Source organism: Trichoplax adhaerens, genomic scaffold (genome assembly GCF_000150275.1).
Source record: "Trichoplax adhaerens TRIADscaffold_12 genomic scaffold, whole genome shotgun sequence".
Classification (NCBI taxonomy): Eukaryota; Metazoa; Placozoa; class Uniplacotomia; order Trichoplacea; family Trichoplacidae; genus Trichoplax; species Trichoplax adhaerens.
The window spans coordinates 380,510-399,267 of record NW_002060954.1 but is presented as its reverse complement, the minus strand read 5'-3'; the positions used below and the strand labels follow the sequence as shown (position 1 = coordinate 399,267).

The following is an 18,758-nucleotide window of genomic DNA, read 5'->3' as shown; positions in this document are numbered from 1 at the left end:
TTATAAGCAATTTGCTATTGCACGTGTAAACGCTATTGAATTACATGGCATTTATTATTATCAGTATGACTATAAATTTCTGAATGGTACAAATACTATTCATACGTACTATATTAAGCATACGACAGTCAAGCTATCGTGAGAATTTATTGAATAGTGGAATACCGTTTGCGATCAAACGCAGCAATATACAGTATTTCACGCTAGCTCTGTAAGTTATATCCAAGTATTTCGTATCTAATTCTACTCGTTATTTAGCATTGCTAATAGGGAGTTTAGCCAGTAACAAGTTTGACAGGACCATGATTATTAAAGGTCACTATTTTTAGAGCACGCAAGACCTTGAAGTGAAAAAATCACAATTGGGTTAGACCAAACAAAGTATAATAGAGAATCCATTGACTCTGAGAGAGATTAACATTGTAAATTGACCAGATGTCAAATACGCACACCATTTATTTGTCTTGTTCGCAAAACATTGAATTTATGTATGTACAGTATTGTAACGGCAATTGTGCTAATTACTTACTGTCATCAAGACAGTTATTAAGAAATTAGTTTTAATCGTTTATTATCTTATATAATAAATCTCCGATGGGTAGCATAATTATTTAAATTTACCGGCAATTTGTAATCGTTATATTTACTGAATAACACTTGCATGCTAATACCAACTGTAATATAAGTTAGGTCTTAGGTACGTATCGCGTACCATCGAATATTTAGATCAACTGTTATCAATCTAATACATTTCATGAATTTCTAGAATAATTAAAGTGATCTATGTTATTGCAGGGCTCATGACTTTCAGACCCAGACAAAATTGAAACAACTGCATTCACGTTAATATCATTGCAATTAAAATCTATCTAAAGTATTGGTACATAAGCAGGAAGTCCACCTACAATCAATTTCTTCTAATGTACCATAATTACGCATTTATTTAGCTACTCTACCTTAAGCTTTGCGGCTCCAGTTGCTCCGCTTACTCTTAACCCTAAGCTTTCAATTTCTTTAACCGTCAATGAGGCGCTGCTAAAAAAATTTAATTTAATCTATATAGTAGCATGTCAAATTGCTCATGCATAGCCATATATTTGCCCTTACTAATACTGTAGAGTAGAATAGTAAAACAACAGAACTAGACAAATACTAATAAATGTACAAACCTTGGTTTACATTTGGAGAGATGATCGAAAATTACTCTATATACCTATTTAATAGGATTAAATAAAGTAAATCTGTCAAAATTTTTAACCATTCGACTTCAGTTTCTATACATTAAGATTTCAAGCACAAAAGTTTAAATAATCTATTAGTAACCTTGTTTATTTCGTCCACCTTCAAACGACCACGTACAAGTGGCGAAACAGAAAGAAATTCCTCCTGACTAACTGCTACGAATAACTTTTTACTACGCTTACATTTTTCTAGATATGGACCATTTTATATAGTGCACCAAGAAATAAGATCAAAATGAATACATTGTAGAAGTTACACTAGCATATAGGGTATATAGGAGTTTATGTGTGTATACAGTATAGTCAGATCCGAAAATGTATATATTTTTAGGGCATTGGAATATAATACATTGTGCACAAAACTTAACTGATTTCATTATTCCTTGCAATTTTTCCTAGAGCCTAACAAAATGTGATAATAAGAAATCTGTCAGCGCAATTGATCAACGTAAAATGCACTCGAATGTATTTCTTCTCTACTATTGTACATTTCAAGATCTAGATGTAAACTTTCACTAATCTTACGAATTTATTATCATCGACCCAATCTTCTGGATGCGTTACATATTCTCCTGATACTAAAGATTTCGTATAAATCGTACATATGAAAGACAGAAATATTTAATGAACTTTACAAGCTCATACTCGTATACACCGTAGAAAGAACTGAATGTAAGATACTTAAAAATAGCACGATCAAGTCTGAATGGTTGAACACAAAAACAAAACAATGAATAGAGCTGGATTTCATAGCGAGCAAATGACAAATTTCTCCACTGCTGTATCTCATCAATAAATAATTTTGATTGCAAATCTTTAAATTTATTAGAGTTCATCTGATTTTCAGGTGTATTTACGATTTCTACGTGAAGATTAAGGTACTACTAGCAAAACGTTAATACAATTATTCACATCTTTCTTAATTATTCAGATTATTGCATTTAACCAACTGCAATACGAAATACGGGCTTTACCTTTACATTTATTATCTATTTCATTTATTAATGCATTTTTCTTTGTTGCTGATTCAGTTACCTACACAGTAGTTCGTAATAGATTAGAGTATTTAGTATCACAGAATTAGATAAATGTGTAAAATACTTCAATGGTTAATCCCAAAATGAAGCTCTTTTGCACGGTTTGTGATATAGAAATATGATATAGCCAGTAATCAAGTTATTCATCAATTAGGCTTTCTTCCTCACAGTTTGACGGCAAAAGCGTTGAATTATTTCTCTAGCCTTGGAGCTTGTTTCGTCAGATAGAGCAGCTAACCTTTCTGCGAAGATCTGAAAGATGTTATGGCATTCATCATGAGAATCTGTTGCCCGCTATAAGAGAATTACGCAAGTTTCTCTATTTAAAAACTAAACGGATACATTAAGAAACGTATATCGGTATACTAACTGTCAATTCTGTAAAGCGTCTTAAGGAACGTCGTAACGTGTGTAATTATATTGCAGATAACAAATACTGTACTTAGTAATAAATATATATATTACTCGTGCATACTACTGTACAGGAGTGACAGGTTTGCTATTTTTGTCCTGGTAACTAGTTAACTTTGTATTAAAAATCAGGTCTTACTCCTTGCTCCTCCTTTAATTGTTTATAATCTTCGAATAAAGACGTGAATAACTTCCTCTGATCTTCTAATCTTTGTAATTGTCGATACAAAAGAAGCTATATTTCCGTCCCGTTATATAACAGTAGAGAAAAAATTGATTATTTAGAAATTAAATCGTTGTAACATCAGATCAACAACGAAATGATAAAAATAATTTTCTTGACTCTTTTTAGTATATCATACGTATGCTACAGTACCGAGTCATTTGATGGTCCATAAGCAATAAAGAATTGATTTTCTTTTCGCTTAGAGATTTGTTTAAGGCGTTCATCATAACTGGTTATCTGAAAGTTGCCAAAGTGATAACGGGTCAGTTCAACTAGCCACAAGACTACTATACAGAGATTAAGAGATATAATTTGCATCAGGACTGCTAAAAGTATACGAGTATTCCTTGACTTTTTTATTTATTTCTCATCGTACTATACTGTACTGTACATGTACTGTACCACTGCACTATATATTACAGAGTCACAGTGGTTAATATACGGCACGAAAATATATGTCAATTAGTTATAAAACTTACTAGCTCCTGAAAGTTCTCCACTATCTTATCCATTTTGGTTTGATTTGACTTTTAAATTAAAAAGTTAACAGTTATTATTATTATTATTAATAGAAATCCTTATTAAAAATGCCCGCTAAAAAGATTGTAAAACTGATGAAAATGTACGCGTGCGCTATCACATATTATTGACAGCGCTGTATACAGCACAGTACTGTATGCTGTACTGCACACTCACTTCACTGTACTGTACAGTGTACAGTACTGTACTGTACTGTACAGTATAGTGTACACTCTACAGTACAGTAGTGTACTGTACAGTACATGCTGTACAGTACTTTCTAACAGTCACGCTCATTATACTGTACTGTACTGTACTGTACACTGTACGGTACAGTACAGTGTACACTACTTCGCGTACTACTGTATACTGTACTGTGTATGCACTTAACGGATCACCTGTAATTTATAACTTCATAAATAAATTAAATAGATCAAATTAAGTTTTCTATCATGCTTTCGTGTACTGTAGTCTCAATTTAACAGACAAAGCACCGTAAAATCTCGTTTAAATTGGGTTTTAATTTTTTACAATTTTCGTAAGTACAATATATAATGATACTGTAGTAACGTGATAAGCAGTATGAAACTATAGTTGAAGCCTGTAGTTAGTAGTTGATTTAGTAGGTGATTTAATGTACTATACTGTACTGTATCGTACATACTGTACTGTACACTGTACAGTACTGTATGTCACGGTCCAGTAAGAATGGCCCAGTGTACACTGTGCAGTACCTACTGTACTGTACATTACAGTAGCCGAGCCAGTACAGTACTGTAGCTTACTGTACTGTACAGTACAGTATACAGTACAGTACCGTACGCGTATGTACAGTACAGTACAGTACAGTACAGTACTGTCAGTCAGGCTCGAAACAGGTGGAAATTTCGCGAAATATACAGTAGTACTGTTTTAAGTTAATAATTTAATTATTATCATAATTATAAATTATAAATAGTGTATAACAGCGTGACACACGTACAAACGTATTAATATGATTTGATACTAAAATATCTCGAATTAGGCGATAGTATCTTGATTTATGGTTTGATTTTCGCAGGTGTGTGACTGTAATAATTAGAATTTGATTTGATTTGATTTACTGTATTTCTGAATTTGCGGTCGAATCAAATCATGTACCGTACAGTACTGTACTCAGTAAAATAGTGTATTGGACGTTTATAATATCGTATTTTCAAATACTGCAGTAAGCGTTACAAGTTACAGCGCGTATACTGTATTCATTTTACTGTTTAATAGAAAGTAACGAAGTAATGTTTGATTGCAATATGTCAGATTATTGGACGGTTCGAAGAGTCAGCGGATGAGGACTTAGTAGCCATTCACAGAATTATACGAGTTGAAGCATGGACTACTAGATACACCAATAGCAGGTAGTCCATGGTTGAGGGCACACTTGTGAATTCTGTACTGTACTGTACCTGTTACTTACAGTTAATAAGATTAGCATTCTAATTACTATGACAGTTTGACATTACTGCACTTTTTATTTAAACAAATATGAGGATCTGAATAGGACCGTATGCACCACTATTGTAAGACTGCTCACCGATATAGATACCCACACTGGCGATACATGCTACAATCGGTAATACATTACGTTACAGGTAACTGGTAAAACCATACCAGTCTGCTACATTCGAAAAAAACTAAACCCTATTTAAAATTTGTAACACATACGTACAGTGTACACTGTACATTCTATAACGACCCAGGAAAGATTGCGATATTGCAATGTATGATTTATTCACTTAACTACACAATGCTTTACAGATTTACTAAGTCTGGTAGACTATTGTTCTGCTTAAATCTAGTTTAAACGACTTATACTAAATCTGTAAGGCAAAAATACAACACAGAGTATATATATAGTTTCAATATAATTCTCTTCGACGTTAAAATTAATCAATTATATATTATTGAGCAACTTTCTAGAGTAATTAATATGATAGACCTTCGTACATGGTTTCTAAAATTTATTCCAAGTAAATTGAAATATTTTTTAGTATTTCTTTAGCGCAAAATAAGCAAAAATATTCAGTAGCATATTAAATTTTCTGTATTTAAATATTAAATATTTTATCTTTAGAGTTGCTACAGTTCAAAAATTAATATATCACCGAAAACTATATGCGTGTCTATGACTTGATTAAGTTAATGGGTTGCGCTCAGTACGAAATTATCGCTTCGGATGACATTTTATAAATTTTATTTACAGACTAGCCGAATCCTGCATTGCATATACGACGTACACTGTAGGATTATGCGCTAATGTACAATGTTAAATCAAGTCGCGTAGGCGAGGTACAGAACAGTACAAATCGTCTCATAGTCACCTCTTCATACAAAAAATTGCAGTGTTAACCTAGATTCGCATAGCGTAATATCAATCATGATTATACTACTACGTTGACCCTAAATACCGTGCTACTGTAAATGTAAAATTTCTAGATTGCAGTAAAGTATGCGTATAGTCTGGGTTGACTAGATGAAAAGGGTGATGGTAACGACATAGAAGGCATGACATTCCATTGTTTAGCTTAAACAAGCGTATTGTACGCAAGATTATTAAAAGGATTTCCTTTCTTAAATCAGTAATAATTGATGGCTGCAGCATGTTATGCTATCTGTGTACTATGAGTTACTGAGATTAAGTTGTAGTGTTAATATTGCACTCAATGTTGTCGACTTTAAACGTTTAAGTCTCACCTATTTTAGTGAAGAAAATATGCAGTAAATCTTATAGCCATAAATTCAATTCAGAATTAAATCTTATAGAAATTACACAAAAAATGCTGCAGTATTTTTGATTTAAAAGTTTATTGATCGTATCAGATTCGATGCAGACACACCAGTTATTTCGAGTACGATTACTTATTTAAATGATTCCAATCTAGAAGAAGAAAATATACTTAGATCGTGTAAATTTCTATTATTCCAATAGCAACAGTTCTACCTTATTAGCAACGTCCAGGGCATCATAATCTGAAGTTAATCTGACGTATGCTTTCTTCGCTCCGTCCGGCCTAAAGAGAGAATCATAGAGCGTTCACATTCATACAGTAAGATCCTTGTTGGTATGAGGTAGCAATAGGCTAACACTTTAAGTCTGACAACAGAAGCGATCTTACCTAATCAAGGTATTAACTTTAGCAGCATCGATATCATACAATTTCTTAACGGCAGCCTGAATTTTTGGCTTACTGGCCCTTGTATCAACAATAAAAACGAGGGTGTTGTTGTCTTCAATTTTCTTCATAGCAGATTCGGTAGTCAAAGGGTACTTGATAATTCCATATTGATCTAAACTCCTGGTGAGAGGAACAGATCGACGAGGATATTTAGGATTTCTACGAGGCTTGAAAGTCTTTGGCCGATAAAATCTAACTTTGTTATGAACTTTTCTTGTTCCTTTATTATTAGTGCCCTTTAGCACCGATTTTTTCGCTTTCAAGGCTTTTGCCGTATTGGAACCTATCATTGATCATAAATGAATAGCATCTGGTAAGTTTTGAATTTGCAACATTTAATCCTATTTCCTGGACAGATTCTATTTCACAATTGTCGAACATCGCACGGATACTAAAATGCGAATATCGAGAAGTTCTTCAAATACTAGTTCAAAAGACAGATATGCATAAAAATATTCGGAATTGTGATACGCATAGGTATGCTATTAAACAATGGCACTAAATTAGAGACAGTGCGTTGAGAATATCGCTCTGCCGCATCGTGTGTTTGTCCAAAACCTTCCCATAATTTACTTAAGTCATCAATCAACAAAAGAATTTGTAACGATTGCACTGCGACTAGCGATACAACAGATATGGTATGCGCATTTAAGTTTAATTAAAGCCGAACCAAAGTCTACAGTATAATAAATAGTTCATACGTATTACCATAATGTTTGATTAAGGAACTCGGTGAACATTATAATGTTCTATGAATCAGAATCATGAAAGCAGATATATCATAAATAGAAATCTGCGTAACGCAATTTAGTAAATTTGGAATCGAGTATACTGTAGGTCAGCTTGACATATTCAGTCACTTCAAGGAATGTATAACTACTGCATACACAGTTATCAAGGCGCGCTAAAGCGCTAAGTCATATTACAGTACTTTAAAAATAGCTTTATGTATGAATAAATTTGATACAGCTGCATCGAGGGCAACCAACTACCCTCAGTTTCACATAGTACTGTATAAAGCAGTAAATTGAAAAGTAAACCTTAAAACAGATACTGAAAGATGCAACGGATGAGCGCCAGCGAACCTTATACTAACTAACTAAGTAACAATGAAGTCTAAATTTTCATGACACTGTACTGTCATATGTGCAGTCCATCATTTTAACATAAGATTTGGCAATAACATAGTGAGTATTTTCACAGCTACGAATAAATATCCCAACTCTAAATATAATGAGTTACGATATTTAGTAATTAAGGTGCGCGTAAATACTATCTATGTTGAAGATTTGATCGGATTTTAATCATTTACTTCTACTATGAAACTTACAGTTTCGCAATAAGCAGACACTGAACGGCCTTTATGTTTTATTTTTCTGGGATCGCGATTTATAGAAAGGTAAATTTAGTATTATGCTGTACTACGAAAATTTTGAGGTAGAATTCTTATGATGTAGTGATTCACGTATGGTACTTGACTACAGGCCCTCCACAAATACTGCATTGCCAACTCAATAATAGCATATACAAGTAGCGTATCGTGTACAGTATACTGTATAGTAAAAGTTTATTAGATTCTTTGAGTGTGATGCAACAACGGTGAATAAGTGATTGCACGACACTAATCGGCTTAAAATTTAAGCTGTTCATTCATATCACATGTTATATAGCTACGTTCAATACGCATTAGTTAATTAATTAAACTTTTTAGCTGCTAGCAAGCACACGTGTGGATTAGTTCTCGTAACGATGTTAACAGTACTGTATGGACAGTATAGAGTATAGTAAAAAAAATACTGCATGGGAAATCGTACAACAACGGCACGACACGGCCGTGAAAGCTTTATAGCTGAAATCTTGTTTAGATTCGCAACAATATAACAAAAATCTTTTAATAATAACATTCGGATTAAAATTTTCTATTTTGAGTAAAATAATATACGAAAATAAGATTCGGCTGACCACATACCCTTTTGTCCACTTTGCTTCTTAGCAGCCATGAGGTCTCTTTCGCTGAGAAAAGTTTGGAAAAGAAAATTCTGAACGTTCACCTGATACTTGTCACATACTGTACTGTACAGTACAGTACAGTGATTACAGTTTTACAATCTACAGTACTGTACAGTACAGTAGAACTAAAAAAAGAGCCTTTTTTACCTCTAAAGTACTGTACAGTACAGTACTTTACTGTACAGTGTACAGTGTACAGTACTGTACAGTACTGTACTGTACTGTACAGTACAGTACAGTACAGTGTACAGTATACTGTACAGTACTGTACAATCTGCACTATAACCAACTACAAATTACAGGTTTAAATACGCGTGCGTGTCGGGTGGCAATCAAAATTGTTGCTATGCAACGTGAAATATGGCTGCAACTCCGAGTTCGGAAGTGTTTCGAGCCAGATTGAATTCGTTATGTCTTCGTGATTTTCCATGCGAATACAGTCAATGGGTACGTACAGACCATAAGCTATGGTCAAATATTGTAATTTACGAGTCTAAGCACTGTATTGGACATTAAAAGAAGATTAATAATATTCTTAAGCAGATTGATTCGCAAAACATAGTAATGATCTATTTGAGGAAAAGTCTTCTGTTTCGTGACTCAAATCTGATTATAGGCAACAAATTATTGCCGTAAATTGATTAAACCAAAAAGTACTTAAGAACTGCAGAGATGAGCTTGGAGTAAACTAGACTTCACTTCTTTGAACTCAGAATACTTTATATCAGATTCTTGAATTATTGCTCTGCTATGCTTCAACTCTGTAATAAAAGCCTTTTCTCTAAATTCTATATTGACTGAGACAGTTACTTTGTGAGGTACTTCTATCGCAAACATATAATAACGTAAATAATGATTTTATTTATTCTTACCATTTCTTTAATTTCTTATAATTACCCGTATGCGTGCCTATATATAATACAGACTCAAAGGGAAAGGAAGAAGTATTCCAAAGGTAAATTTTAGATTTGATTAAAATGTTTCGATTAACTCGAACAATTATTTTTACCTGTTTGTATGCGCATATTACTCAATTGATTCTCTTAGTAGCGACTATTCTTGTAACATAAGTTTTTAATGATTTTATTCACCCATTTAGTACAGACGCTTCGGTCTAAAAACTACTGTAATAGTATAAACACCAACGTTAAAGTGTAGTTCTCTAACCAATAGTAACGAGGACTATCATGCGACAGTACAGTACAAATAGTAACATACTAAAAATGATTTCTAGGAGAAGTAATCCACTATGAATCTAAAGACTCTCTTAAAGAACTAATCAAGAGTAAGGTGTGGAACCATGATTTCAAGTGGAGTCGTGAAGCGTCTGAGCTACGAGAATTAGCAATTAAGTCTCCATGGCTAATTGATGATGAATTTATTAGAAGCTATTTTAAAACCTTACGCTTTGTAGATGAGAAAGTAAGATAAAGATTTCATTTAATTGAATTATATCTAGTATCCAGAATTGAAGTTCAATACAATTAATGTATCTTAATGTATAATAAACAATGATACTTACTGCATCTCTTTATCTACATCGTCTTTCTCTATTCGTAAGTTATAAAAAAATGCGAACAAGGTGCTATAACGTTATTTATTTATTTCATATTCATTAGTTAATATGGTAATTATTAGCATCTTGGAACTACTATTTCTTTTTAACAATTCAATTTCATCTTACAAAGTTCTAATTACCATAATGGTGGTCGATTATAAATACAGATTTTTAATCGATTCTGCAAGCAACATTTCTAGTCCATTGTTTATCACGTTAAACAAGATGTTACAACAAACTCATATGCTGGTTTTCCATAATGCTTTTAGATCACGCAAATTGATGAAGGAATGCTACAATTAGTCAGTTTGGAAGAACTTACCTTAAGTGCCAACAATTTGGTCACAATAGAATCTAAAAATTTGCCTAAGTCCTTACAGGTATGTTATCTTCCAGAGCAAAGTAATTTTGTGATTTTGCAGGCGTTGTTAATTTTTTATTGATGTTTTTCAGTTTTGTTTATCACTTACTGAAATCTGATCATAATCATTGCGATCTAAAATATCTTATTGCTTAATGTCACTTAATATGCAGGTACTAGAGCTGTGTGCGAACCAAATCAGCGATTTGACATCATTATGTCGACATCCCTTGCCTTTGCGACACCTAGGTCTTGGTTACAATCGTATATCATCTCTACGAAATTATTTCAGTTCTAACTCATGGTAAGATCCCACTTAACAACCAACATTACGGTATCTCGAAAAATAAATACTATGTTTGCTCAGTTAGTTAACGAAAAACGTTTCGATTTGATGCTTAGGCCTCACTTATTGTCACTGGATTTAAGTTATAACAATTTAACTAACTTGCCTGACGTTATGGCAACTCTAGCGTTGCTGCCAAAACTTCGTAATTTGGTTCTACAAGGAAATCCGCTTTCTGTAAGATCATGCTATGAGAAAAGCTAAATCTATTAAGATTCATTGATTTATAAAATGCATATTAATATATTTTATAATGACTTGTATATTATATCATAATTATTCGTAATAGTTTTCACCAGCATATCGTGGAGCCTTCATTGATGCGATTCGTAGCTTGACATCTCTGGATGACATTCTGATTACTGCTGATGAGAAACATCATTACAAGGGAATATCTAAATGTCAAGGTTGATCTCAGTATAAATAATTTCTTATACTAAGAAAATCATACACGTGAACTTCAACATGCTATTTAATAAAAAAATGTATTTCTAAAATTTACGATAGCAGGAATAGTTTTCATATTTTTGCTAATAAGTTATACACTCGTAATAAGACTAACTAATTAACATATTACTGCAGATCCTTTATTCAACGGTGCTTGCGTACTTGTATGTATAAATTTGCTGAATAACTTAAGAATGCCGGAAGAATTAAAGGTAGCATTGAAATTTGATAGAAAAATTAATTAATAACATAAAGTAAAGCATTTTGAAAATAATTTCTCTAATGTCAACCTTTGCCGTCACAATTCATCCGTATCATTATGAGACAGTAGTACAATAACTTTTTATGAATTATAGGGTTGTGAACCTCATATTCCATACCCCGTTATCGAATACAAATATTCAGTTGAGTTTACTATCCCCGAAAGTAATCAACCAACAAACGATCAAAACCTGTATCTGCACTATGGTAGAGTGTGCAAGCCCCTAGGCTTAGATGAAAACCCGGAAGCTATCTCAAGAAAGCACGATCGTAGGAGGCAACGTAAAGACTATCAAGATAAACGAAGACAAAAAAGACAGGTTTACATTCTATGTTTCTTCCGATATCTTTGCTTTAACATAATTCATTGACGCATAATTAATGAAATAGCCTTTATTATCTACTGATCTAAAACGTATCATTTATATAAGGAATCGCCAAGATTAAGAAAGTTAGACGCAGATGGAAGGGACGGTGAAAATTCTGATGGAGCACTAAAATCAGAAACTTTTGTACCTGAAGCTGTTCAACTTCAGCCCAGTAAATTTTTAATTGACGAAAGTGGTTATCCGTTAACGGATTGGATAATGGATTCTAGAGTAGCTGAAAAATGTAACATTAATGATTCTGAGTCAGGCGAAATTCAGAATCCTTCAGAAAAACGAATACAAGCGAGCAAAACTTGGGTAGCTCTTGACGGTATAAGTTTTCTTCCAACTAGTGTCCACAGTGCATCAACTCAGGGACATATTTGGTCTGAGAGAATGAATTATGCCTTTGAATATTTATTTACATGCTATGATTTGGCACATCTTCGCGATTACTTTGCTCAAGGAATAACATTGGCTGTCATAGAAAGTCGACGATATGGCTTTTTAGACGAAGTTGATGCAATCAATTATGCTAAGAACAGATATGAACCTACAAAGGATATTGATACCGCAGACACCCTTCATAGACCAAGAAGTACTTCATCAACTGGATCTAGGAATGAAAAATTACAAGTCAAAACTAAAAAAGATGGTGTTCGTATCAAAACAATAAAAGATCGCGATAAGGTTGGACTTCCCCTATAGTAAAGTTGCCATATTGACTAATTTATAAATTTTAGTATTATGTTTAATGGGTATTAGGACTTCGTCAATGGAAAAAGATTGAGCTATCTTTTATGCTATCAAATTTTCTGTTGCGAAGACTGATCTAATGAATACTTATATACTATAGGATCATCTAAGAGATAGGGAAACCCAAAAAGATAAAGAATACAAAGATTATCAAAAAGATCATGCAAAGGATGTCAAGCGGGGACGGAAAAAGGATAAAAAGCAAACAGATGAACGTAATCTTTTCTATACACCAGTAGAAAAGAAATGCATAGCTAAGACACATTTATCGTTAGTATCTTTATGGGATGGTGAGATGTCTGTTCATGCAAACTGTATTTGTACAAATTTGGATAACGAAGGGCCAATGAAAGCATTAGAACAAGATATGGAGGCAGTGGCTATAGATGCTCCCATTGTCGAAATTATCGATACGAATAAGCGTAATGCGAAAAGAAGAGAGTCTACAGAAGTTGAATTCCCAATTGGACAACGCCTGAACAAGAGGCGAGATTCGAGTGATAAAACACTATTATTAGCTGAAAAAAAAACCGACGATGGAAACAAAATGCGTCGACCAAGCTTTAGTAAAGAAGAAGAAAGGGGTAATGAAATAAACCCAGTGAATCGAGGTATAGCTCACAACGTACTAAGAGTAGACGAAAAATCAAATCATAAAGCGCAGAGTAATGCATCCAGTAATAAATCAAGTAAAAGTTTAAAAAATGAGGAAAAAAATAAAAAAGTTACAGTTGGCCAGAAGGTAGATATTGAAGAAGAGACCGTAAATGGCAAAGTAGAATATGCTCCAATCTCGATAGATGCTGAAATTAAACTTTTACGTTGGAAAACAGCTGCGGAAGCGTACGAAAACAAGCTTTGGCACTTAAATCAGAAACAAGAACACAAGATTGAAGAAGGGTAGCAGCAAAATGCAAAGGAGAACATTGTGACTAAACGATTTCTTTGCATAATTTGATTATCGAATTCTCTAACTTCGAAAACTTACTGTACTCGTAACTGAATAATTTATCAAGATTGATATATGAAATGATACGAGTATTATAGCTCGATCGCGTATCTCATAAATTTAATATGAACCGTAACTACTGAAATTTTGGTATACTTGCGATAGCATCGTATTTTGTTGAATGATGTCATATGATATGGATAGTGGATACTGTGTTATGCAGGTGATTTAATTTTTAGTCTTTTGCCATGTTCATTTCTGTTATCCTTTTATCGATAAAAAGTGTAAATACTGCGAAGTAATGAAAAGTATTAGCGTTCCTTTGCTATGATAATATAGCGAATAATCGATCAAATTTTTAGTCTCCTGCGAAGCTCATTTCTTTTATTTATTCATCGATAGAAGCGTGTAAATACTATAGAGCCCTAAAACGTATGACCATTTCTTCGCTATGATATTATAGCGAATAATATTGATATAATAACAAATATATATAATTAATCGATACTATCTATAAGTTACAGTACCGCAACATACCGAATTTTTCGTTGAAGTTTTGCTATCTAAATGCCCCTGAAGCTATAAAGCATGAATATGTATAATCTAATTTCATTTCAATGTAAACTCATAATGTAATCGTTAATAATTACGGTCCTCTTTAATGCCTGAACATTATTGTAAAATTTTTTCTAGGGTCTACATTGGAACTGGTAGTACAGACCACGTAATAGCTGTTACGGTTTCATTTTAAGACGTAAGTCAGGCATTTCGTGGCATATTAAGACAAACTGAAGCTGTCAGCTGAATCTAACTTATTAATTATACGGTTAAAGTAGTATTCACCATAATAATATTAAGTTAACTTTTGTGTATATATGTCGCACTTAATCATAAGACTTTCTCAATTCCTTATTGTGTACAGTATATTGCGAACCCAACGGCATTACATAATAAGTTTATTGCTTTATTCGCGATATGATTACTACTGTACCATGATATTCAAACATGAACAGAAAAACGAATAAAAAGAAAGGTATCATAATTTAAAATCTCCTCTGCCCTGATGGTAATAGCTTAGGTTTACTGCATGTAATAGTAAAAGGATCGTTATTAAAGAGCACCTACAGCATAAAATAATCTCAGACAATAAATACCATCAGGTAATAGTGTTCGATGGCGAACAAATGCTATTGCTTTATTCTATGTTTCGTCTTTGGTAGAAATTTACCATCTTTCATCTTGCACTAGCATTCAACACCAACTGTAGTCAGTTGATAAAATGTATCATATAAATTGCAGTTGACTACTTGATAAATTAAGTTATCACTACTTCAAATTTCCTTTCCTTTCTACATCAATCATGTTTTAATCTAAAACTGCTATTGTCATTGTAATACAGCGCTTGTATTTTCCACTTATTATTCTATTCTTTGCTAATTCGTTTCGCTCATAAAAATTATTCATCCAAACTATAGAAGACGCAAACTGGACAGTAAATTCGAACTAAGCACTGTAATGTAGTATAACTGAATTAGTTTAAAGTAAATCGTATAATGTTTGATACATGGGTATTACCCATACAGTACCTATACTGAGGTCTATAACATTATAAAAAATTTAGGGGAGCCCCTAGAGTAAAAGATTTAATCTGGTATGAGTCATCACTGAGCAATTTGCAGCCTATGTGCCGATAATTATAAAACAATATTCTGACAGTTTACTAGCTAAAATTTGCCAATAAAATTCCGTAGCATCTACGGTATGACTACCATTTCCGCCCAGATCTCAGGTGTATCTCCTTGATCTCGCTAGTAAGCAACCCGCTATATCTCCATAGACATACAAAACCCCTTATGTTACATAGTGTACAATAAATAAAGACAGTGTATTAAATATCATAAATTCTCTCAGTTACAGCACGGTAGTGTACTACATTATGTAATGCAATCAGATGTAATGATAACTTATCTCAGAATAGAATCTCTTTAAAATATGATGTTATGATACGAGTATAAATAGAACGTTCTGTAGATTCATGATTCATTCTATCATTCTTTCGAATCTTCTACTGATAGCCCACATGTTATATATAAAAGTTTTCAGAAGGAAGTAACCGCTCTGTCTTATGTTCTAATATATTACCTTCTACTTGCTGCAAATAAATTATATCTAAAACTAGAATCGCGTCTTTGTGATAAGTTAAATGCATCGCATATTACACTGTTCAGTTCGATTAAACTTGACGCATTGTACTGTGTGACAAGGCTCAAACTACGAGCAGCGTCTGTGGCCTGAATATGAGAGATAGTATATTCAAAAGGCGAAATTGGATTGGATTAATCCGATCTAGATTTAGACTCTAAATAAAAATTATTACCGTTATCTTACTACTCTGAATGTCAGTCTATCGCAAATCTAACATTACTCTGGTTAAATGTTGGTTAATAGTAATTATGCAGGTCTTGATTTAATACTACTAAACTTTAACACCGCACTGAATCTAATATATCATTGCGGTGCGAGAGAAATCCGATGAATAAGAAGAATCAGAACGATTTAGAGTACAAAGATATCATCCATAGTAGTAAATCCGATTGTTTCTCTTCTGTCAAAGGCTAAGCTAAACTAAAGCAAGATTTTAAACAACTTTTTGGTACATTCAGGTTATAAACATTTAACCTGAACGGTTTAAGGTTAATATACTACACGTAAGAATATACGTGTAGTCCTATGTATCATTAATTATTGAATAACAGTAATGAGTAATAGGAATGTGTAAATAAGCTACTTCTATAAGTACAGTATCACAATGAATTATAGAACTATTCCTGTTTTAACTGAATGTTATGCTGGATTGTCGGTAGACTTGAAAGCTTACAAGGAAACTATTAGTCAATAACATTCGCCGTTGAGGTGATAAAATAACTGTCAAGCAGGAAGCCTCGATTAGTTTGACGTCACTATACGTATTTTTATGATAATTCACAATGTGATTGATCATTTTAATAACAATATAAGGCTTTACATTAAATGAGTAAATAATTGGGTGTACATACCGTGATAGCGTAGGAATGAAATCATTGTATAAATATAATTAAGTTTTTATGGCTACTGGTGAAGATATAACGATGCGGCAATGATAATAATGTAGGCTATAATCGCTGAGCATATAAACCAACATTGATCTATTAGTAAAATACGTAAAGTACATTATATTATAATAACCGTAATACACACTCATTACACGGGTAAACTATCTTCAATAAGAAACTCCTATATTTGCCATTCTCTGTCGTTGATATTCCGTCCAGCACAATACATGATATCGTACAGTAAGTTCATGTTGCATTTAAAATAGTACTAGTTTACATTGTATTATGCATCAATCACGCTTTTATGCGGTATAGTATAACAGGGTTGCTTTGCTATCAAACGCCAAAATATTTGATTCTGTGATAAAAGAGTGAAAAAAAACTTATTTTTCGGTTACTTACGAAATTACAATATCACCTTTTAGGACGCTATCCCTAGTCCGGATCCGCACGCTATCATATGAAGCTAAATGGTCAATTGAATCAAATCTTCCATCTGTTACTACAGACGTTTGAAGTAGATCATATCTAATATCATCAATTTTAGAGTGTTATTTATGTTCATGGGTACTTTCCTTTGCCAGCAGTTTGATTTATAGTTATTATCTGAGCATGAATTGTTGAACAATTATCTTGGAAGCTATATTCCTAATTTGGTTAAGGATTCTACGAAAAAAAAACTACAAGTACTATTTTAGAACGCGACCAATAATTATAATTGGCAAATAAACAAGCATTAAAGGCAATTATTATTTTTTATAACTGCTTATAAATTTGAGGTAAGAGATTTGTTAGGAATATTATATCTGCAGTAGCTATTCACATTAAGAATTTTCGATGCTATCGGTGGCTATCTGCTTCGAAAAATAAATTTAACAATACCTTCTAATTTTAGTATTACTTGTTCTCCATACTCTTTCTTTATTTTTTAGAACTTTATTTACGAGCATGTCATCTTTAGGCTTTTTCTACTTATAATCGTTTAAAATTCATAGATTATGCAATTTGGGCGTTTTAATACATAATAGGCATATACATTGTACATTTTTAACACTAAACTAGTTATGCTGCGGTTAGCAAAGCAAGCAAACTGGATGAAGTTGCTTTGCTGACTCCAGTTTAATCATATCGCGTGTATTATATGGTTCAGTTTATAGCATATCAAATATACTCGTACGTCAAACTGCTCTGTAATGGGCTCAGTACGATACACCACTAAGAAAAATTTAAGGATATCCTGTTATTGCAGAATGTACCAAGATCGTTTTACTTATTAATATTGAAATACTGAGCTTTTAAAATTAAGTCAATGCGCGGTTTCACCATAACATTAACATTCATTTACGTGCCTTATGTTACATACGTTAGAAAAAAATGATGAGCTATGGTATCAATTGTTTAGAAAAACAATTATAGTTAGTAGTGTTTCGAAACGAGGGCTTTACCAGCTTAATAACATAATCGAACGAAGAGATGATACAAAAAGAGAATCTTTTCTAGAATCTGCTTAATAAAGGGTCAAGGAAGTTTACTATTAAGCAACAAATTAGTTCTTTTTTGCCTTAGTTAATCGTTTGCTCGGAGTATGATATAAGAAAACATGAAAATTCAAATACATTTATAGCTAGACGTCATCATCTTGCATCGAGATTAATAGTTTCATATCTCGGCTGTAACTCCATCCCGCATTCGATTGTTAATCAAAAGCTTTCCGGGATTTGATACTACCTACTGAGCTATTGTCATTAATTGTACGTCTATTATTCGGCAACCTTTGTATCAGATAGCGTTACCTAGGGATATATTTCCTTATGCAAAGCCTTTCTCTATTTACCCTTACTTTCATAGCTTACCCTAAAATTTTCGAAATTGTAATAATTCGTTTATAACTATGTCATTGATAGTGGAACTACCAGAGATAGTTTCTTGATCGTAAATACTTTCTAAACCTGTGTATAAATTAA

General features: G+C 32.9%; 3 protein-coding genes across 3 annotated transcripts; 1 reads left to right on the top strand and 2 right to left on the bottom strand.

Annotated features, from left to right (window-relative positions):
- Window positions 1–275: 275 nt before the first annotated feature.
- TRIADDRAFT_59719 (uncharacterized protein) lies at window positions 276–3,427 on the bottom strand (the record flags this gene model as incomplete). Its single annotated transcript, XM_002115692.1, has 9 exons — window positions 276–341; window positions 957–1,035; window positions 1,170–1,213; window positions 1,324–1,430; window positions 2,216–2,276; window positions 2,447–2,572; window positions 2,829–2,924; window positions 3,066–3,152; window positions 3,395–3,427. The coding sequence occupies 9 exons, from the start codon at window positions 3,425–3,427 to the stop codon at window positions 276–278; spliced, it is 699 nt and encodes a 232-aa protein (XP_002115728.1).
- Window positions 3,428–6,285: 2,858 nt separating this feature from the next.
- On the bottom strand, window positions 6,286–8,679 carry TRIADDRAFT_36440 (expressed hypothetical protein). The gene is made up of 4 exons (XM_002115691.1): window positions 8,616–8,679; window positions 6,587–6,929; window positions 6,412–6,481; window positions 6,286–6,348 (listed from the first exon to the last, which is right to left on the bottom strand). The coding sequence occupies exons 1-4, from the start codon at window positions 8,644–8,646 to the stop codon at window positions 6,334–6,336; spliced, it is 459 nt and encodes a 152-aa protein (XP_002115727.1). The 5' UTR covers window positions 8,647–8,679; the 3' UTR covers window positions 6,286–6,333.
- A 337-nt stretch (window positions 8,680–9,016) lies between these two features.
- Window positions 9,017–13,657, top strand: TRIADDRAFT_59717 (uncharacterized protein; the record flags this gene model as incomplete). The annotated part of the gene is made up of 11 exons (XM_002115827.1): window positions 9,017–9,103; window positions 9,581–9,611; window positions 9,891–10,078; window positions 10,484–10,594; window positions 10,749–10,879; window positions 10,978–11,098; window positions 11,211–11,328; window positions 11,504–11,580; window positions 11,725–11,949; window positions 12,061–12,687; window positions 12,854–13,657. The coding sequence occupies 11 exons, from the start codon at window positions 9,017–9,019 to the stop codon at window positions 13,655–13,657; spliced, it is 2,520 nt and encodes an 839-aa protein (XP_002115863.1).
- Window positions 13,658–18,758: the final 5,101 nt, after the last annotated feature.

Excerpts from the sequence above, each read along its gene's own strand:
- TRIADDRAFT_36440 (XM_002115691.1), bottom strand. The coding sequence starts at position 8,646 with ATGGCTGCTAAGAAGCAAAGTGGACAAAAGG. Across the intron at positions 6,930-8,615 it reads GAAGCAAAGTGGACAAAAGG|GTTCCAATACGGCAAAAGCC; the intron begins GTATGTGGTCAG and ends GATCAATGATAG. Across the intron at positions 6,482-6,586 it reads AAAGTTAATACCTTGATTAG|GCCGGACGGAGCGAAGAAAG; the intron begins GTAAGATCGCTT and ends TTCTCTCTTTAG.